General features: G+C 37.0%; 2 protein-coding genes across 2 annotated transcripts in view; one reads left to right on the top strand and one right to left on the bottom strand.

Moving 5' to 3' along the window:
* Positions 1–29: 29 nt before the first annotated feature.
* Positions 30–4,313, top strand: LOC108622653 (protein abrupt-like). The gene is made up of 5 exons (XM_018020683.2): positions 30–233; positions 673–862; positions 962–1,144; positions 1,255–1,504; positions 1,650–4,313. Exons 2-5 carry the CDS (start codon positions 674–676, stop codon positions 2,285–2,287), a joined length of 1,260 nt encoding a protein of 419 aa, XP_017876172.1. The 5' UTR covers positions 30–233; position 673; the 3' UTR covers positions 2,288–4,313.
* A 7,044-nt stretch (positions 4,314–11,357) lies between these two features.
* LOC108622626 (uncharacterized) overlaps positions 11,358–22,486 on the bottom strand; it is a 19,905-nt gene continuing 8,776 nt past the window's right edge. Inside the window, exons 3-5 of the mRNA XM_018020642.2 lie at positions 14,423–14,663; positions 14,036–14,075; positions 11,358–13,404 (exon numbers count right to left, since the gene is read on the bottom strand). Of these exons, the coding sequence (XP_017876131.1) occupies positions 14,036–14,075; positions 14,423–14,663 (281 nt within the window). The 3' untranslated portion in view covers positions 11,358–13,404. The remainder of the gene's footprint in view (positions 13,405–14,035; positions 14,076–14,422; positions 14,664–22,486) is intronic.

Genomic DNA, 22,486 nt, shown 5'->3' with positions numbered 1-22,486 from the left:
CTTATGTTTTTTTCGTAAGAAGATGTCAGCACGATCGGATAAAATGTGACATGCATGCATGATAATTCCTCTGACACTATTTGAATTTCATTTTTTGCATTGTACGTCGGTTTCCTCCGAGAAGTAAGGAAATTATTTTGGAGAATTACTGGTTATCATCGTCCCTGTAACGTGCTACATCGAATTTTACGTGGTTTCCGTGGAACTCGTAACCATAAATATTAACTCAACACGTAAGTTGTTTTACGTTACTTTATGATATAATATATTTTTTCCTCGTCGAAGTTCAGTTCATCCTCTCCACTGGAATCGTTTATATTTATATAATGATTTAATTATTCTTCCATTTACGGTTCTGCATGTTTGGTAGGTTAACTTTTAGACGACGCTGTGGTTAAATTTTTTAGGGGTGGGGGTACTAATTAAGAGAATATATGTACGTATCATTACCGTTAGCCGTTAATTTTACCGAATTCTCTTTAATTTTGTTTCATACATTCTTCTAAAAAATAAATAATGAACATTGGATTCTTCTTACTGTCCCTGATTACACGAATTGCACATTATTATGAATTGTTCAAAATCAATATAACAATATGGACCCATTTGCTTATTATATCTGATTACATTATAAACATTTCTCACAGTAGTTTTCTTATAATTATTGTTTAGAATGGGTAGCAGTGGCCAACTGTATAGCCTCTCCTGGGGTGAATTTAGTTCATCTTTAGCCTCTGCTGTACAGTTATTAAGAGGCCACGGTGATTTGGTCGACGTTACACTGGCTGCTGGTGGACGTAGTTTTCCTGCGCATAAAATAGTTCTGTGTGCAGCCAGTCCTTTCCTATTAGATTTACTAAAGGTAAAGATTATACATATTCTTCTTCGTACAGTTCATGTAGCCTCGAATGTTTTATGAAATGAAACGTTTCATGGTTTCAACTTCATTTTTAATGAACAGAGCACACCATGTCAACACCCTGTAGTTATGCTAGCTGGTATAGGAGCGAATGATTTGGAATCTTTATTGGAGTTTGTGTATCGTGGTGAAGTGAGCGTGGAGCCGTCTCAGTTACCTTCGCTCCTTCAAGCTGCACACTGCCTTTGCATTCATGGATTAACACCACCTACTATACTGACGGAAGTACGTTTTATGACTAAAAGTTTATTTAGTATAATTAAATATCTGTGATTACTATATGTCTTTAATTTTTTGTTTCCAACAAAAAGTAATTAATTTTCTTATTTATGTAGAACGGTGAGGAGGTGCCTGTGTCAGCGATTCCAACGCCGAATGAAGGTTTATCGAAGGAAACAATTAGCTCATATTTTCCACTGAAGCGAAGAAAGAAAAGAAGAAAGTCTTCGTCGTCTTCAGGGAAGTGGCCACGTAACGCTAGTACTGCCGACGATGAAAATAAACCCTCCGATGGAAACGATAATAGTCGGTCAGCTAATTACGATCATAAGGACGACGACAATACGGAACATGGCGACGATACAAGTAAGATATATGTCACGATCCAACTAGCAGCAACGAATGGAAAGCAGTAAAAATATAGAGAAAGAACGTGTTAAATTTTTTACGCATGTTTGCGAAGTGAGTTCGGAATCCAGTTTGTACATATCTTCTGTGTATTCGTTGACAGCAAACGATCGATTGGAGTATTCGAATCACCGGAGCTGTCACTCACCTCGTGCTCAAGAGGCGCAGTCGGTGTCGGCCGAGAATTCTCAAGCAGGATTACAGCCCGATCAAATATCGGACAACGAATCGCACCTTCATACTCTAATGCCTATGCAGCCGTATTCGCCGCTGCATATACCGCAGTTCCCTGGACCACTGAGCATGGGCTTCCCTCCTGGTATACCGCTCCCGCTGGTTACTCAGAGTACGACTGCGGGAACAGTGTCTTGTGGACTGACGGGCAACATGAATCTGTCTAAAATACGTGGCGCGTCCGATTGTCCCGGTGTTTGTCCGCTTTGTGGTGCTACGTTACGACAAGCGAGGAATCTACGCAGACACCTGTTATCCTCTTGCAAATATCGATTTAGTAGTAATCCGGTACAGAGTTCCCCAGCCGACGCGATGATGATAGAGATAAAGCCCGAGGTCGAGTTGTCTAGTTACAGTGAGCAATCGATGACTTATGGAACCGACAGTGGGAGCAGTACCTGTGAGCAAATTATTTGTAAGCCGAGTCCACTTCCCTCGCCGACATCCCACGGGGCGAACGTTGTCTCGCCTCAGAACAATGTTCCGTCGCCGACCATCGCTAGATGAACGTGCAGGAAGAAATTGAAGGGAAAGATTCGTGGAATCGACCGAAAGCGTTCGATTCTGTTGTTGTGATTTAGATATTGCTTTATTTCTTATCTATTGTTTCGAACAGTTACGTTTATGTGTATCACTAGTTTAATGTAAGTGAATGCAATACATTTTGTCTTAGTGTACTTACGCACAATTTACGTTTAGATTATTATTCTTATCTATTCAAGTTGCTTAAGGAAACATGAACTGACGTTATTTTGTATATATAAGCTTGTCAGTTTTCACACTACTTGGATAGTGTGTTTAGTAATTCTGATTTATTAGTTTTTCCTTCGACGATTTTAAACGAAGTTACGTATTTAAGATTACGTTAAACGACTACGCAAAAATCTTCCTCGTTAGTAAATAAGAACAGTATCTTTAGGATTAATGGGAATAGCAATCGATGAAAAATTAAGTATAGCAAAAGCGATGATGTAAGTACAGTAACTTTTTGCTAGGTATCCGAGTAACGCGGAGCCTTAACTATGTAAGTAGAAAGATAGACCGAGGAATCGTCGGTAAGTACGAGAATCTGGAGATTTTGCGAAGAAACTCCGTGTTACTAAGTACTTCTACATTTTTGATATTATTTAAATACTTGCTTACCTAATTACACTACTCTACGATGAGTTTACATAACAAATACTGAATTGCAAATCTACGTAAGTAGTTTTTAGCATTTCTTTTGTTGTAATGGAATTTTAATTCTAAATGATTATGTACATCCAAGTATTAATATGTAATGCATTGTAATGTATATATGAATTGTCATTATCTCGTAAAAATTAGAAAAGAAGTAACAGAGAAGTTTCAGTTCCTACCTAAATGCAGTAGAACCTCGTGTTCCCGAATCACTTCAAGGCAAGTGGTTATTTGGGCGAAAATAGGATACGAAGGTCTATTGTCCGAACGGCGTTCTTTCTCGGGCTGTCCGAGATAATCCTGGTTCTATTGTGGTTTGTTCAGTTTTACGGCTTTCAATCTCGACGTGCATCGTCCACAATATAAATAATTTGATAGGAGGTAAAGAAATCGACAGCGTTTAAATTATATTAACAATATACCTAATTAAAACTAAGTAATAACGTCGCTCAACGTGGTAGGAATGTTTATTTTATTATAGACTTTGTACATTTAGATAAAAAGTTTCTATAGGCCATAGCTGTCGGAGCTGTTTCTGCAAATATTTTTTGTATATCATCTTTTTGTATGTAACCATTTATTTATAATTACTAATTGATTTCTACGAAATCGTGATATCGTGTCACGATTACCGGCGAACGAATCAGAACAATAAATGTGCTGAATTATATCTATGTCAAAGTTTGTTCAGTTTCATCCGTTACTATAACAAAATCCTTTCTATCTATTATTTGTATGCGTTTCATAGTTAACCGTTTGAATCTCAGGAGTCAAATTGATCGAAATTCGAGTACTTCTACAGGAAGCGTAAGATTAAAGCTATTGAAGCGGCAAAAAAAATATGCGAAGTGTACGGAGAAGAGGTCGTCTCAGTTCCTATGGCGCAAAAATAGTTTAAAAAGTTCAATGAAGAACTTTTATTTTAAAACACATATTTATTATTTATCAATAAATTAATTGTAACTAATACGTAAATATTAAATAACTTCTCAGAAGGTACAAAAGAATGTATAACAGTTGTATGTAAAGTATCTTTATTGACGTCAAAAAATTATACAAACTGAAACAACAAAAAAACGCACGAACTTTTGGTTCACCCTAATATAAACTTTACAAAATAGATTAAAAATCGCAGTTACAATGCTTTTGTTTGTGAGAAGTTCTATACTTAAATGAAATTATTCTAAATTAAATCATCGAGACTATAGAGCTCGTCAGATTTAGGTGAAAATCGATAAATGAAGAGTCACGTTAAATATAAGAGCCCCTTAGATATCAAAGAAATTCATACAAGTCTCTGTGTTTATTTCTAAGCTAAAGGGTTGAGGTGAATAATAAACAAGTCAGGTTTAGATTTTTAAGCATTTTTTTACTAAAGAAACATATTTCAATAACGAACACACACGGACAAATCAGTGGTCGAACTAAACCATACAAGATTAGGTATTTCTCTATTTCTTCTTTGCCCTCTAGAAGGTTACAATGCTTTGGTTATCTTTTTTTTTGGTTTTAGGTATATAGGATATTTATGGGTAATAATTAGTGTTCTTTGAATTTTTTTTTTTTGTTTTAGCACTGAAATTACCAAGCGGTCTCAAAGTTTCCCAGTTCGTTCTCAATCGCGTTGGCTGCTCGATCGCGTGATTGATCTGACAATAAGTAATACTACTATCGTTATACAATTAATTGCTAATAACTATCGACTCGCCTCGACAAATCCTGACCATAATCACGCGCATCAAGGAGCCCATAGATCTATTGCTTCGCGTTCAACGTTTATTATAACATACGACACGCCCATATCTCGATTTCCATAATGTCCTTGTTACAACGACGTTTATACCAAATTCACACTTTATTGTATTAATGAGAAAGCGAACGAACGAATTCTCGCGCTCTCTGCTGATTAAAACAACCATAAGTAGCTCCGCTCTTAATCACCCCGGAGGGACCGACGAAGTATACAATATTAAACACGTGAGCATCGCTTTGCTCTAGTCGGGGCTCGGTAGTCTGTCATTAATTTATCATTACAACGCAGATAGGTATTGATATGGATTTAGATATCGTTGCACGCACTCAGAGGCTACACCGTTCGTAATCGTGCGCCAAAGTTCAGCTGGTCGTAGAGTAAATGTACCGCTACTCACATAGTCAGCCTTTATAGAGAAAAATTAAAATGGTAATGAATTATCATATTTCAACGAACCGATAGTTATCCTCTTTTGTAACACGTTTTACGTCTCTAGCATAAAATTAATTCTCGTATTTTTCTCTCGTAATCGCCGACAACTGGCACAGTTACCCTATTCTCGTTTTCCTTTCTGCTACGATCGTAATTTACAATATAAGCACTTTTGTTCGGCAGTGATATCACCTCGTACGATGTCAAACGAGAGGCCCTACGCTTCTAATCCGTCGCATTTCTCCCTAAGCCATTAAGTATTCCTGCGTTATCATCGAATGCTGATGCTTTTGCCGCGTTGCACGGTGTTATTTCTAACTGCGAGTTGCACGAACACGGAACGTTCGATAATATTATCATTTTGATATGTACGCAAAGTTCGAAGAGATATGTACCTATAAGTAATGTCGGTTTCAATAAACGACTGAAGAGCATCGACAAACAATCGAATCTATCAACTTCTCTTTACTTGCAAACATTTCTTAGTACGTCTTTATAATACAATCTCTCTTTACGTCAAATGTGTGTAAACAACGAGAAGCTCTTATTCGTGTTCGTTTCACGTTGAGATTCGGCTACGAAACGATTTACATCGAAAGCGATACGAATTCCATTAAAATTCATTCCGCGCAACAGCGAATATCAAACATTCACAAGGGAAACGGTATAAAAATGTCAAAAACAATAGTAGCCTTCATGCGTCAGGAAGATATCTGACGTAAACGTTGCATCAAGAGAAGAAACGTTTTTTTCACGGACATAAATTTTGATTCGCAGTTGGCTAGGTGGAACGAATTATGAATTATATCTGCTAATTAGAAAATGATTTAGTGTTTTGTCGCTTCTCTTAATGAAATCTGAATAAGCGTACGGACACGGGTTATGCATATGTATATCACGCTGGAAGCGGTTTGTTCGTTTTCTCGCGGGCTCGTTCTCTTTTCCCTCGCTCTCAAGTTTACACCCTCAGGCACACGACACACGTCACACGCGGACACGTACACGTTACACACATATACGTATGCACAGAGAAAATTTTGCTACCCCTTCGCTATAATAGTACGTATATTGTAATAGAGCGAATCCTCTGCAACGACTATAGATACAAACTATGTATTTAATAAGGTAGAGCGTAATTATGTACGTCAATAACGCGTCACGTATTCCCTTCAATTTGTTTCGTTCGAAAGTGCGCATAGGTACACGCGAATCGGTATACATACGTACAGTGTATACGTGGTAAGAGTAACATTATACAATCGTACGTAATCATAGTAGTAAAAAGTAAAAACAGTATGAAAAATTATTGTATTGTTTCCCGTTACTTAGTATTAGGTCGTGCTCCAGACGCTTCTGAAAGTGTGAGACCGCGAATAATTATGTAAGTATTTCCTTCTCGTATGGTCAGCCCGTCGACGAACAAGTTGAGAAACGGTTAAGTCTAAAGAATGGGAGAAACGTTTCATCGCTTCACTTATTAGCAGCGTTGTTTCCTTTGTTCCTGACGTAATTAACTTTTCACCGGCGATGCTATTGTACACCCTTTTGTTTTCTCTTCCCCTACGATTACGTCGTTGAAACGCTTTCTGAAATTGTTCATCTTTAGACTAATTGCAATTAACGGTTGAAGCTTGATACCATGGACGCGACTGCTCGAAAGTTACACCGGTAAATATTAAATATACTCTCGTCGAAAATATGTATAACATATGTACGATGAACAGTGATACTTCCTCGTCCTTCACGTTTCTCAGATTTCGCGTTCGGTCAGCCTCGAACATGGAACAACTGGTTACAAGTATGTATGGATTACAAACGTTTTGAAATATCGCATTAGGATGATGACATTGATGACGCTAGTTGATTAGGTAAGTACAATGACGCACGCACTCAGACAAAAGACTGCATCTTTCAGATTTGAGATGGTTTATGTTCGTATTGTCTCCGAATACAGCAGGAAGTCCGCGTATTTCGGTTTTACGATTTCAAGGATAGATGTTTATTGAAATTATTCTCCGGTTACATTAAAATGTGGTAGAAATTGTGAGACGTTCGACTAGAATAAAGATGTCAGATCTGCAAGTTTTTCAACCGTATCTCTAATCTCTTCAGTTTTGCATATGTGATTGACGAATGATTTAATGGGACTTGAAATCTCAATTCTATTATAATGAATGAAATGTTGAATGAAATGTTGAATGAAATTGTGAGACATCTGACTGGAATAAAGATATCCGTCAGGTCTCCTAGTTTTTTAAGTGTAACTCTGATCTCTTCGATTTTACTTTTGTGACTGACGAGTGATTTCTTTCGAAAGGACTGATTTTTCGAAATCTCAGTTCTATTGCAATGAATGAAATGTTTAGAAACAACAGATGACATTGATTTCTGACAAATATTTCTGCGTAATAATTATTGTCCGCTTAATTTTCCTTCGAAGACATAAATATTACTTCGTCTCATGAAAACATCATAGCCCCTTTGCTCAATTATTTCATTTTCCTCCTTGTTAAATCATGCACACGTCGTTAATAATAATATCCTATTTGTTCGGCGATCCGACGAACAATACTTTTCCACGGCAAGAACGGCGGCAAATCATTCATTTCAATTACTAGTCGTTCAAAAAATTGTGACAAAAGCGTGACTAACGATCACCACTCCTAACGTACGCGTCCTTCGCGCTAGTACCTTCGCTTCCGACTAATCTCTGGTTAAAATAACGTTTGTAAAAAATTTGTATAGACCTATTACACGATCGATATCATTTACTGATAGTCAAGTGCAGCACTTCGATGGCTTCATTATTTAAGCATTTCTTCCTCGCCGAAGACAAGCGATTATTCAATAACATGCAACACTTTTAAACAGATACAGAAAATTAATATTTACAGACACATCGTTACGAATAATATTATTACGCACTCAAGGCTAATTGGGTCTTTTCCTTATCTATTATCGGCTAACAAATTTTAATTATACAATCAAATATTCTGTCATGTTAGCATACTTAAAAGAATTCGAATCGACGCCACTTTTGGTCCTATCGACGAACCGAAAGGTTGCATGAAGAGTAAAATGAAGAAAAGCATAATTCTAATAGAGTTCATTTCTTCTTAAAGCAAATATTATTAAATAATTCCTACATTGCTATGTGATAACTAGACAGCGGATTTTACGCATTTATGAGAAATGCTGCATGTAATTTACAAAACTATGCAGAATATCAAAAGCTGAATATTTCATCGTTTTAATGATAAAAAAAATAAATGCTTAGCTGAAACACAAACTGTTACTATAAATGGTTTATTTTGCATAAAAATCCGTAGTCTAGTGGCAACAAATCACTTAGACTTTTTCGACGCAACCAATTTACCCTAAAGACTTCTAACCCTTTCATTACAAATTTTCGCTATTATATTATAAGACACGCAGTCTTCTTTTTTAAGCTTCTCCATTTGCCATTAGGCGAATGTACAGTTTGCTAAATCAAATGTTTATTTTAATTAGTGTGTACCATTTTCCTTTACGCTGTAAAAGTCATAATCTTTTTTAAGAATTACATGTAAATTAAATCCGCAATGGCTTAATGACGATTTTAATATTAAATATTTTAAACTGTTGCAGTTGCGTATATTTACATTCGCCTAATTCGTGGTCGGACGAATATTCACAAACGAAGCGGTCGCAGTTAAACACGTGAAATTGTTACCGATCTAATTGAATAAAATTCGTACGGGTGAGTTTTGCTCAAATTTACATACACCGAATTCGCAGAATCGTATAGATAAAAGTTTTGTATAAATGAACGACGCAAATAATGTTTTGCGTGAATGAAACTTAATTAATGGACTTGTGATGATTCAATTTATTTAAACTTTATTTCTTCCATTGACCCAGCGACAAAATTTCACATTCGCCAAACTAAATCGACCGATAAACTTCGACAAAGTTTATCGACTTCTCTCTTCCAACGAGAGGAGACAAGAAAAAATTTTGAGTCATCCCTGCGTTAAATCGCGCGGTCTCAAAATGATCCCTTAATACACGTCCACTTTTGACTAAGTATCACTTACGTTCATTTCTCTACTTCGTTTCCTCCATGGCAGTTTTAGCTAGCTTCCGTGTGTCCGAATCCAACTAATCGGAACTTCTTACCTACTCGCTTACAATTAGTCTAATCGCGGGCCATCAGCCCCAAAACGACTACAAATTCATGCACTTGAACCTCTTTCTCTCTCTCTTTCTCTCTCTCTGTTCGACATTCATTCTCTCGTTACGTTACTCCACGTTGCCTCTGTCATACTCTCTCCTTGCTCTCTTGAACTCATCTTTCGCAACTGCACGCATTTATCTCTTCGCATCTCGTCTTCCGTCTTTCTCTCCTTTTCTAGCAATCGATATCGTTTCATGCTTTTGAATCATCATTTTAGTGTCCTATAGTTTCTGCAAATATCACAGGTCTATTTTATAGGTAAAAATACGTATAATAGTAATCAAATTGAAACAATGAGAAATTGAATAATGCAAAATCAATAGACTCCACGTTGCTCCATATAGAAGCAATTATTACAGTATCTATTTTCCATATACATTTTCAATTAATGAACAACTAATAAATGTCTTTATTTTATTTATCGTTATATTTTATTCTTATTTTTACCTATAAAACAGGCTGACGTCTGCATGGAAAATGTTAGAACAGCTTGTATGCAAATGAGAAAGAAATCGTAAGATTAGGGCCGAGGTATCAGTCTGACAGAAATAGATGATGCTTCTTTTACTATCTTTATTCGTTGGCGCTGTCCACAAAAATCATGCAATTACGTGCATTCGAAATTCTTCGACTAGGGAGAAGGAAGAAGGGAAACAAACTTCTATTCGTTCTAACATTAACGAGATTATGCCTTATATTAAAAGTTATTAAAAAAGATATGTTCCTCATTATTGCTAGTACTTCGGTACAAACTTTTAATCGATCGATATGAAAATTTCGCATGTCCCTGCCTTTTATCTAACCGGCAGAACTTCTAGGTTTGCAAACAGCGCCAACGAATACCTCACTGTTCCAAGTTTTCATAGTATCAGATATAAATGATCGATGATGATCCCACTGATCGTTGATTCAATTACCTCGGTGATACGGATTTTGTGCTAGAGTCGATAGTTAAAAACCCCCTCGTACTATTTATATATTCGCTCCCCTTTACACGCATTCCCTTCGTTTTCTATTGCTTGCTCTCACGTTCACTCCGCTGTCTTCCCGTCGCGACTATAATTTCTATAACTATATGCTTTTCTTTATGTATATCTGTAATAATCTATGGAGACGGCACAAAGCTGAACGGCTAGTAATAAATACAAATATGTTACACGTACGCGAGTACGACATCTGACGCTCGCATTTCACTCCGAAGGATGTCCTCGTTCGATTAATAAACAGAATCAGAGGCGGTAAAAAGGACAACGAAAGATCTCTGCTCTTGCGTTTGATACGTCCTTACGATGAATTTTATTTATTGTCCTCGTAAAAGGCAGTGAAAAGATTTTGTTCGAACTTGTGTCAGTGTAAAAATACGTTCAAAAAGGTTCGTCGAACGAGAAACGTTCGATGGAAAAAAGTCATTCAAGCTATGAAATTGTTTATCCAATAACAGTCTTTCGTTTATTTCTTGTTGTTTTCGTCAATTTTTCAATGGGGCTCATGTAAAGATTTTGTGCGATAAATTTACATTTGTGCAGTGAAACTTAAGGAGTTCTCTAAATCATCGACGTATAAAATGGGGATTCAGTCAATTTTCATTAAATCAGCTCTGTGCGGTACGGTTGACCTACTCTGATCTAAAAATGGCTAGACATACTTAAAATTTTCATGATAATCGCTGTTCTTACATTTCTTCACAATATTTCTGCTAAACACGTGCTAAAGCGATTGTCATCTCGAATTTCGAATGTCCTTACGTGAAGATTTTATTATGTGAAGATTCGTTCTCTAAGCAGATAATAGCATAAAATCAATGAGTTTCGAACAAGCTTTATTTAGATATCAGGTCAATTTCTAATGTAAAAAAGTATCTCTTGACGATTTATATTATAAAGAAACTGATTATTATGATTCATTTCAGTGATGTATAAATCAGTGAATTTATAAAATACATAGTACAAAATACTATAAATACGTAATATTATTACAGCTCTACATTTTAATAACTAAAGCTATCTCGTGAAAGTATTATAAATTTTTGAAAAATTATTAACATTTACATTAAATCCTTTTATTTTCATTCTCCAATTATTTAAGTTCTAGAAATTCGTTAAACGTTTTTAAAAAAATACCGCAATGCTTTCCTGTGTTTGAATACCTGGTTTTATCAATTACAGTTCACGCAGCGCGGTAAGTACTAACAGTCTTGTCACAATTATTTTTTTTCCAGCGTGTTCTGACTTCTATCTATATATTATTATCATTCACTTACGGACGAGTTAAAAAACACCGTAGGAACTAACGTCGTTCCATAGACGAATATCAGGAAATCAATTAATCAGTCGCAAATGACGTACGAACAACGTTAATAATTACAATAAGAACGAAAGTCGTATGAAGTTTGATGAATAAAAGGTCGATGATCATTCCTCAATTATGAATTCTTACTTTTATTTTAATTACGGTGGAGTGAAACGCCAGCATGCAGATTACTTTCCTCTCATCCTCATTCTTACTCTCTTTCTCTCTGCTCCGTACACGTGGATAAATCGTTCCGATAAATAATGCGAGCCGCAGCCCGTACTCGCGATTTTTCGTCCTCGTCTACGCATCACGCATCAACGCAATTTAATCAGGCGTACACACGTTAACACGCGACGCGCACATATTACATACACACCGTGTTGCACCCGCATGCATACCTTCACGTGTCTCCCACGGTAACGATTTTCCGCGAAACGTTTCTCCGCCTTTCAGTTCGATCAATATTACCGATGTAAATTCACCCCTTTGCCGGCGCTTAACCGACGTCAATTCGAAGTCGCGGTCGCCGACGGAAAAACCGATCCCGGGGTTTTATTGCTTTCCGTGATCGATCGATCGATAAATCTTATCCAACAGCTTGTCCTCGTGTGATAAGAACAGTTTCTCACGGTCCGATTTACAGTAATTATTAGTTTACACGTCAAATGTATACATTAATACGTCCATTTGTTGTAAAAACTGAAAGAATCTAATGCAATGCTTTCCAATTGTAATAATGATTAATGTAAAGTTTCTCACGATCTGCAGTAATTGTTATACATCAAATGTATACATTAATTTGTTTTACTGTTTTGATATACACTGACTTGCAATGCGATACTGTAAGTCAAAATTGAAAGAATCTAATGCAATGCTTTTCAATTACAAGAATGATTAATGAAATATGATCCAATTAGATTGTATGTTAACTTACACGGTAATATTGTAATTACTCAGCGCCGTACACAGAATTCATAATGAAATATACGTTTTCAAAAAATCATTAGCGAAAGACATCCATTCGTCCAGTGACTAGATTATGCAATAGAGTATTATAAAAGAATAATATCATAATAATATCATTGGCGCAAAAGAACGCGTGAACGAATCTTCGGTTGTTCCCATTCTACTTCAGCCACTACTCACTCTCGCACTCTCGATCCGCCGATTCAAAATACATCTCTGTTCTCTAATGTACACAGTCATACATGGGTATACTCGCGCACAGTAACGAAACTTTCGATTATCCGTCGGATCACGCATCCACGTCTGTTCGCCAGTTTCGCTCTGCTCCTCCTCGGCAAAGAATTATCGTCGGTTCGAGGACAGACAGGTCGAATGCGAAGATCAGGCGGAACGGAGGGGAAGTTGCGAGTTCGATCGACGAACCGACGCGATTTTTCATTTACTCGAAAAGACCTACATACAGGATTCGACGATCATCTGAAGCAGCGATGTTTTCGGCGCACGCATTTCGACGTGCACACTACCTCTCGTCGGTGGTTTCACGCGTCTCCTTCCGGGGGGTCGGGGGTTGGTTGGTTGATCGAGGGCGGTGGAAGCGAAAAGGGTGTGTGTCGGGTGTGTTGCGTTCGCGGCACGCACACGCCAAGATGTTTCTTCGCCGGTGACACGCGACCGATGTGAATAGGAAACGAAGCGACGTATGACGTCGTCACGTCCCCGGGGGGAGGGGGCGGTGAGGGCACCACCGCACCGGTTCACCCTGCGGGCTCTGGTCCAGGCCTGCCTCTGTACATCCCAACAATCAACACGTACACGGTCAATTGGTATAACTGAACGGTGTCCGGCTTACAACATTTCAAGGATCGAAAATATTCATGCATATGCAGTGCGCCAGAGTTCTATAGCCGGTCCACTTTCTCTAGAATAAAACCGGTGACATGTAGATAGCAAATTGTCTTGCGCCAGCCCCTCGCATTAACGTAACGATATCATACGTCAATAAATGAATTCATTAATATATAAATATAGCTCAATGGTGAAGTATTTCATGTTTTAAAAATACATTTTATACATAACAGGTAAATGAGGAAAATGTATTGCAATTTTAACAAAGAAAAACGTCGATCGTCAACGTCATCAACGTCGTGAACGTCAAATCTACGTACGTATGTATCACCTATTTGATTCTAGGGAAAATAGATAATATATACTGGCCCAGCATAGATACAGACAACATTTGCGATCGTATAGTGACTATACATGTGTCCTGCGGTTAGGTGGACAGATTTTGATTTTATTACTTTGTCCTGTAGATATATTGCTGTTCCAAAATAGCCACTATGTTTAATTCCTTTTTAATTAAAAGAGAATAGACTTTTTCTAAGAAATGTTTTTCCCCGTTTATATTTAGACTTACCTACACAAACCATTCGTCTTTTTGGCTGGAGGAGATGTCGCTGGAAATGAAATTTGTTTTATTAAAATTATTTTCTCAACATGTATGATATTAGACTGTGGATTTACCTTAAAAAATGAAATGCGTGGAAAATATAAACGCTGCATGAGATGCATAAAATTATATATGAAATATTAAAAGCTACTAAATATGCAATGAATCAGTAATAAATAAAGTCTTCAAAATGCATCTCTTTAAACGATTGCTATAAATATTTTGTATAAAAATCCGCAGTCTAATGATAATATTAAATAAGTAAGAATTAATTAGTAATACAATTGATGATTTAAATCACGACTTCGATAAATGATTTCTAATCAATGATACGTTTAACGATGAATGAGTTACCTGTCGGAACCGTGGCTCCTCACTTTGCCTGGCAGTAGAGGCGGACCCGGGCCGCGCTGTGCCCGTGCCTGAGGCCCGCAGGGCGCAGCCAGTTTCCCGGCCGCGGGAGGGTCGTGGCACCCGTTACCCCCGGTCCGAGGGCCGAGCCGTAGGTCCCCAGAGCTCCCAGAGTGCCCGTGGTTCCCTTCAGCGTGGTCATGCCCACTGGCAGGCCTGCGCTCGCTCCGTTCGATCCGTACATCTGTTGCACTGGAATTCCGTAAAACACATCAGTCCCGCCATAGCACCTGCATCTCTTCCGATTTTTGTTCCAAGTGCACATCATTTTCTCTCTTTTTTTTGCATTTACATCATTTTCTCTTTTTTTTTGCATTTACATCATTCCTACCAATTCTATCATTTGACAATGAATACTGTTAAGGGCAGCGTCGAGAGATTTCTGCAATTTTAGGAAGAGTAGTGGGGAATCACCACTTGTAGGGGCTTGGTGGAGAGAATGAGAGTGCATGAGCGAGGCACGAGAAAGGAGTAGTAGTGAAGGAACGATGTAACGACGATATAAGGGGAGAAATCCCTGGCGAGGAGTTTTTCGCGGCAATGCTGATTAAGGGGATAGACTCCAATAGGCAGAATGACAATATTACTCACTAAATTGGTTAAATATTATATGGTTATTGAATTATATTTAATGATGCTCAGTTTGTGGACAACATCGATATTCTGTCGAAAGAAATCGATTCTTCGATACAATTTTTTAATTCTTCACTTTTGCCTTGTTGTGGCTTTTGAATCACTCTTTAAGTCCCACCAGTAAATAAATCTTGTATACCAAGATTTGGATCTTTTCTGATGCAAGGGATTATCAAATATAGGCATGTTTCCGGAGTTCGTTCGTGCTCATAACTCAACCCTCGCAAGTCGTAAGGGGGTGCGTACGTGACTAGCCTCCAGTATTCTCGAAATGTTAGAAACGCATATGTAACAATGCTAACTGTAACTCTCTATTCTCGAGATTAAGTTGTTACTGCGTGATACTGCTCTGTCTTCAATTTAACAAGAATCGAATGATTCAGTTTTGAATTGATGCATTATTTAATAATATATATAATGAAAACGTGGCTTCTGTTGAAAGATACTACCCTTAGCACACCGTATTTTTAATTCGAAGCTACTGAGCCGATAAACTTATGGTTCTTTATTACTGAAGGCCTGAGTCATAGACACTGTGGAGGGTCAGGATTTGGCTTTCTCTAATTGGTCTTCAAAACTTTCTTAAGAGCAGCACGTTTTTCTTCCAATCCATTTAAATAAGAAAAAGTAAAAGTTATATTATAGGAGTATAATTTATTAACCTATTTGCAATATAAAGAAAGTTGATTTCTTTTTTTTTTAATACAAATTTTTAATTTAAATAATGGTAAATATATATTAATAAATTCATATATATAATATGTAGAAACTAATTCTTCTAATAATGAAGTTGCTGATAAAATGTTCGCCATATCGTTTCGTCCTCGAATCTGTACGAGAGTGCGTATAGTGTACAGACACATCGTGAATCTGGATTGACCATAATTCACGGAGGCAAAAACCTTTCGATAAGAATGCATCTAACGTGCCACGATTTTCGGACACTCGCGGGCCGGATATACGCGTGATACGTGACTAGGAAGACGACCAGCGTAACTCCTACGTGTCCATGCAAGTTTTAGACGGCGTACGTTTTTATTCCGTCATGCTTCTCCGGAGTTCATTGCTTTTGTTTAGTAGACGCGGGTCGTGTTCGCTATGTTTATAGTAGGCGTCGGGCAGTTTGGTCCGTGCAAACTGCCATTTCAAAGTTGTACACGCAAAACGTGATCTCCCTGAACTGAGTATGAACTTTACATTTCTTGTATTAAGTTTTTTTTAACATTAAACGCGTAAGAAACAGGCGGTCAGTAAATTAAAGGACAATACATCTTCCACTGATTTTATTCTTTTTTTTATAAATGAAGCCGATTAAATTTACGATGAACGCGAAACTGCTTCAGATTTATCTTAGATTACGTTGCACGATGGTTGATATTGACACGGGAGTCGAAACCCGAAGTGGAGTGTTATTGACAAACTGCAGGTTCTCGCTTAGAGGAAAAAGCTATTAAAAACAAAAAGTTTCTACTACGCCGTGCTAAGAAAAGCTTACAACGTGTCGTAGTGAACGACGTTAAACCAGGTGAAATTCCTTTATACGACATGTTCATTTTTAACGTCACGTGAAACAGTGTACGAGATCACCTGCGTTACGCTTTTGTCTTTTGATAGCTGTGCACTTCTAAGTTAATTAGATGCTGTAAGTGAGGAGATCCCAAAAGCATTTTCTTTTTTTTGCATGAAATGTTAGTTCAACATGTGTAGAATATCGTCTTACGATTCTAGAGCGAAATTCGCTCTCCTTCAGAAGCAGATCCTCCTCCCGAGGAACCTCAAGGACTACTTTATTGCTAGAATCGCAGAGTGATCTGTCAATTAGTCAATAAGTCGATCATAAACTTTGTTAGTCTCGAAATTATAAACGTGTACTCAAAACCACGTCTCCGTGAATTTTTTACAAGATAATTAAAACATTAGTTGGTCGATTACTTTGAAATTTGGTAAAGTGATTATCGTCTATATAAATCTAAATTTCTTGAAAATGATTAAAAGGAGTATTACTTTACTACACTTTAAATCTAAAAATTCAAAGTTTATTTGATCAATTAAATGAACACTGTAAAATGTTCTTAAACTGAATTGTGAATTCGTCATTAGTTGTCCTAAACAATATGAATTTAATATCATAAATGAACACTGTAAAATGTTCTTAAACTGAATTGTGAATTCGTCATTAGTTGTCCTAAACAATATGAATTTAATATCATAGATATTTGTAGTACATTTTTTTATATTATGCAGATCGAACAATAGAATTGATAAAAATTGGCAAATGAATTGTATTGAGAAATGGAGCACGTAGCCGGAAAGGAAGGAGTGGAAATAAAAGGCCGCGGATGAAAATAACGAAAATTCGAGCAGGCCGGAGGTGAGGTTGACGAGTTGACCGAGTAAATCCAGTGACCGTCCTCGAAATAAGCGGGTATCGATTTCGCACGGGGGCGGCGCGGTGACACGAAGAACTAATTACTTTCGCGTTTCCATCGGTCCACGATTTTTATTTCAATAGAGTCCGGGGCCCGTTGTAATCGTCCGCATGCGATCGACTCGGTATGAATACGCCATCAAGAGTCGATGATCGACGACCGTTTCATTGCGTCCATCGCTTCCTCCTCCGAGTATATTTTTTTTCGTATTTCCCTTTAATCTTTGTTTTTCATTTATCGGCAAAAACGTGTTTGTCCGCGAAAAACCAAAAAAGCGGAAAACGATTTAACGTGCAAAAACGTTCGGGACGGTTCGTTATAGATTATCCGTTACGGAAATTTTTCATTGTTAACGTAATTGATTTTATTTCCAAACCTCTCGTTTAAAAACTCTATAAAAAAAATTTTGCACAATGTACGTTTGTGATATTGATTCGTTCATTTACGTACGTACGTATATTTTCGCTGGATCCAGTTCGGTATTATTTTAAGTGCACAAACAACCGCAGTCTACTTATCATTAAGTCGGCTTCGGTGTCCCTCAAGCTTTCAAGATACGTGCATGCATAAGCTGCCCGATTCTAAAAGGGAGAATGAGAGGAACATGTCTGACGTTTGCGAACTTGAGTGAATGCCGGATTTAGCCTAGTACTCTCTTGCCTTGTATCTCGCGCCTGGTATCAGACAGTTTACCCCAACTATTTAATGCATAATCTTCCCGCCGCTATTTTCCATGCTGTTTTCCTCTTTCAATTCACTTATTCACCAACTCGCATACGAGCATGGAAATCATTGTTAAGTCTATGGCAACGTCTGTTTTCAATCTCAACAAACAATTGTGTTTTTATAATTAAAGAAGTCGATTTGTACAGTAGAAACTCACATATAATATTCAGTCACGTAAAAGCGGATTTAAATGTCGTCAGCAGTCAAGATGATTGCCTGCGTCGTCGAGCTAATTATTGTAATTTCGCAAGATGCGTCTTCCCTTAGGCATTCACTCGTGTTAATTAGTCGATAAATAAATTTCAGGAGAAACAATCACAGTCGCTGGGGCGAGCGGTTGGCGATCGATTAATCGTTACCGTCCACGTGTGTACGAATAGCGAATAACAATTATTCGGAACGGTGGCGCAGTGGTTTAGCCGAGGCGCAATTACCAGTAAGCTCATTAACAGCGAAAACGCTCATTATTCGATTGCCCGATATCTATCATACGTTTTACTCCCCCGTCGCATCGCTGCCTTTCCGATCGGTTTATTAAATGCTCGTCCTATCCGCCTTATGGATTACCTTCTCGAACGCGATTGACTGGAAAATGACCGACTTATACTCGGCTACTGTTGTTACGTCAGCGATAAGCCAACCCCGAAACGTAGAAAATTAAACGGCGCTCGTTAACGATGGAGAATCATGCGAATAACGGCGTCTCATTTATGATTCTTAAAGTGGTATTCAGTATTGAATGCAACGTTTGTTAATTAATGAAAATATTTCAGAAATAAAATAAAATGAAAATATTTCAGAAATATGTTTAGATAACAAGCTTTGAGAGACATACCATGTGAAGTTAATTGATTAGAATATTTTAGACTTATTGTTTATAAATTAATGAAGTCGTGGTCATTTCGCACACTGTACCGCACTTGATTTCATATTTTACACAAAATACAGACTTTATTCTGTTATTTCCATACTTAAGAAATCGTCGAACTGACCGAAATGGGTACTATTTATATGCCTCTTGAAGAGAAACGACGAATCAGATGTAGCTGACGATCGATGCAACAACGAATATGTACATCAACTATCGAGCTATATATGTAGAACAACTTTATATAGCTCATTGACATCAACATTCCAAAAAAAGATAGAATCAGTCGGACACATGTAGGTTATGAAATTAAAAGACTCTGGGAACTTTTTGATCGAATCTCGTATATTCTGGTACAAGTTCCTCTGTCATTTATTTTCTTCTTCTTTTTAATATAATTTATTATCTGCATTGCATGCAATTTCTTATAACTAACTAAAGTTTTTCTTGTTCCAAGTTTCCCTTTTATCAGTAGAAAAGTATACTTATTATCAAATGACATTATATCCTATAATGCATAAAGTTCATAAGTTTTTTAAATCTCGCATTGCGATCATAAACGAAATTCTATATACGTTATGTAAAGTATCGAATTATAAAAGACCCGTCCAATTTTTCATATATTGTAGGACAGTGTTATTTTCTGAATATCAGGTATTTCAATCGAAGAATATTATTCGGAGAATTTCATGCAACTTGGTGCATGTCAGAGAGCCACGAGCTTCATAAATCTATCATTTTATGATATGATATCAATGAAGATAGTGACATGTTTTTTCAGATAACGCGAGATTTTGTTATATGCCTATGAAACAAAATCGTTTTAAAGCAGACTATGACTATGACAAATTGTAAACCTTCTGAATACTATATTACGGGAAAATAGCAACCGGAAACGACTGGGAAACGTATCGTACTACCTTTTCAAATATTAAATTCGCAGCTTCCGCTACCGTGGCGCATTATACAATGTGCAACGTTCACGTTTCTCTGCTCTCCTAATATTGCATTTATTTCGAATAGGCAGGGAGCATGCTTGTGTCATGTCATGCAATCTTGAAGCGACCGTGATGCATCGTTGTTTAACCAAAAGGAGACTCGAAAATAGAGCATTCGTGAGAAAATATATGTATACATATAGTCCTACAGTATCGTATAAAAGTATTCGTATTGTTGTAACATAAAAACAAAAAGTGCAATATTATAGCAGTACTATTTTTCTGTAATAACATTTTAGAAATCATTTTAAAATTCATTTTTTTTAAGTTTTATAATAAAATCCATAGACAGTGAATACTTGCAGTTGACATATTTTATAGAATCAATCTTTATGTATAATAGAAATCATACTCTGATATGTAACTATAAATTTTTATCCTAAGTGAACCAGTAATTTGTCTTTTATGTAAATGGAAATGTTCTGTAAAATTTGGTGCTGAGAACAATGAACTTTTTAACCAATTAGTAACTGTTCTTAAATTTTTTCCTGTTTTACAGTCTTTGGCATTGCATGCGGACTAACGAGAACTTCGTTAGTTGCTAACGAATTGTTTGGATACAATCCAAGCTCGCGCAACGTGCTTTCCATTTGTTTAGCATTCGATTTCGTGATGATTCAATTTGTACGTTCCAACGATTGCTACATACGAATTAAATTGTTCTGGTCACGCGAGCATAAAAATGTAAAAATTCTTTAAATGGAATGGAACATTATACGTATACAGAGTCATCATATATCAAAAAATAACAACGTTGTGTATACCAATTTCCATTAGTTAACATACCGGAAATAATCGTTAAATATTAATACAGTTCTCTTTATAATGAGGACTACGGTGCTTCATGCATTTCAAGATCGAATGATATGCAGAACAAATTCAGCGAATTTTAATGCAATCAGGAAATTCGATATCGGTAAGTACATGACGAAGTTAATCGAAGCCTTTACGAAAATGCCTTTGACTCTTGAAACGCGTTACCGACAACTTGCACACGTATAGAACCGTGACGGACCTTTCGTCTGAAAGTCGACTTTAAAGAACTTAACAAGATCATGCGGTAAGGCTTCCGACCCTTTGCATCGTTCGAAGGTCTTTGCACTGTACTCCATTCAGCTAATAAATGCTATTTAGTGTCGTGAACACCTGCCCTCTGAACCTTTGAAATTATGAGAGGAATTGCTGACAATTAACAAAGACGTCCTTTAAATAAAACATTATACTCGTTTATTATACTATTACAATACTGCTAATAGTTTTATTTACATGAATAAATTATTGAATAAATATTTGTAGCCTCTTGTTAATTTACCTCGCAATTTTCTTAGAACTAATAACAATGTTTATACCATAATATCATTTGTAGAATGATTAAAGTTCGGCAGAAAGTCACTGTACGTTTGTTTAATATTTCTCGTCGACGTACCTTTATTACATACAGCCATAGGGACTGGATTTAGCTAATCGTTATTGCATAGGAGATTTGACACAATCTTTATGTAATCTGTAATCGCTTTTGTAAATACATACGTGTATTAAAGTGGTAGATTCCAGCGGCGGTGCGATAAGGCAGAATGCCAATGTAATCGACAAAACTAGTGAAGGGTTTGTGGGACCATAGTTTTCGTCCTTATTATATTAATGTCCATTCTCATTTACGGAATCTGTACAGTTCAGCAGAACAGGAACAACAGCCAGTTGGTGAAAAGCAGTGACGTCGTCGAAAGTGCGAGGTATAGGGAAAAGCATGAGAAAGTTGGGTGCCCTAAAGAAGTCGGCTGATTTCTGCAGAGTGAGTGACCAAGAGGACAGATCAGGTCCCCTACTATTTGGGTCCAAGTGAAGCTGGTCTTCGCACTTTCAATTACGGCACAGTTTTTCACGTGCTGGCTGCTGTTCCTGTTTTGCTGCACTGTACGCATGCCGTAAATGGGAATGGCTATTAAGAAGATTTTTGTGTCGCCAATCTTTGGAAAGTTGGTCATACTTTTTTGGAAAGAGGAAAGTTAAACCTAGCGTGCTCTGGTTATGATTTAATCAAAATATGCTGATTTTTACTAATATGAAAATCGTAATTATATTGCTTTTCTTTATAAGCAATTTTATTCCTAAAAAAGATTGTTCTGAATAAAGTCAAGATCAGAGCATAGTTGATTTAACTTTCATCTCTTCAAAGAGGTAAGACAAAAAAATCTTCTCATGTAAGGATGAAGAGTATAGCACCGTTAATCCATATTTTGCACTATTTTCGTCTGATTATCTACAAAAGTCAAAAGACGTCAAAATTTTACCGATAAATGTTAGAGAAGCCACGTGACTACCCTAAGGCCTTAAGTAGGTAATATCAGCATTC

This window comes from Ceratina calcarata, unplaced genomic scaffold (assembly GCF_001652005.2).
Source record: "Ceratina calcarata isolate Rehan_Ccalc_2016 unplaced genomic scaffold, ASM165200v1 scaffold232.2, whole genome shotgun sequence".
Classification (NCBI taxonomy): domain Eukaryota; kingdom Metazoa; phylum Arthropoda; class Insecta; order Hymenoptera; family Apidae; genus Ceratina; species Ceratina calcarata.
Note: the sequence above shows the minus strand (reverse complement) of the source record. Positions and strands in the feature narration are given on the sequence as shown.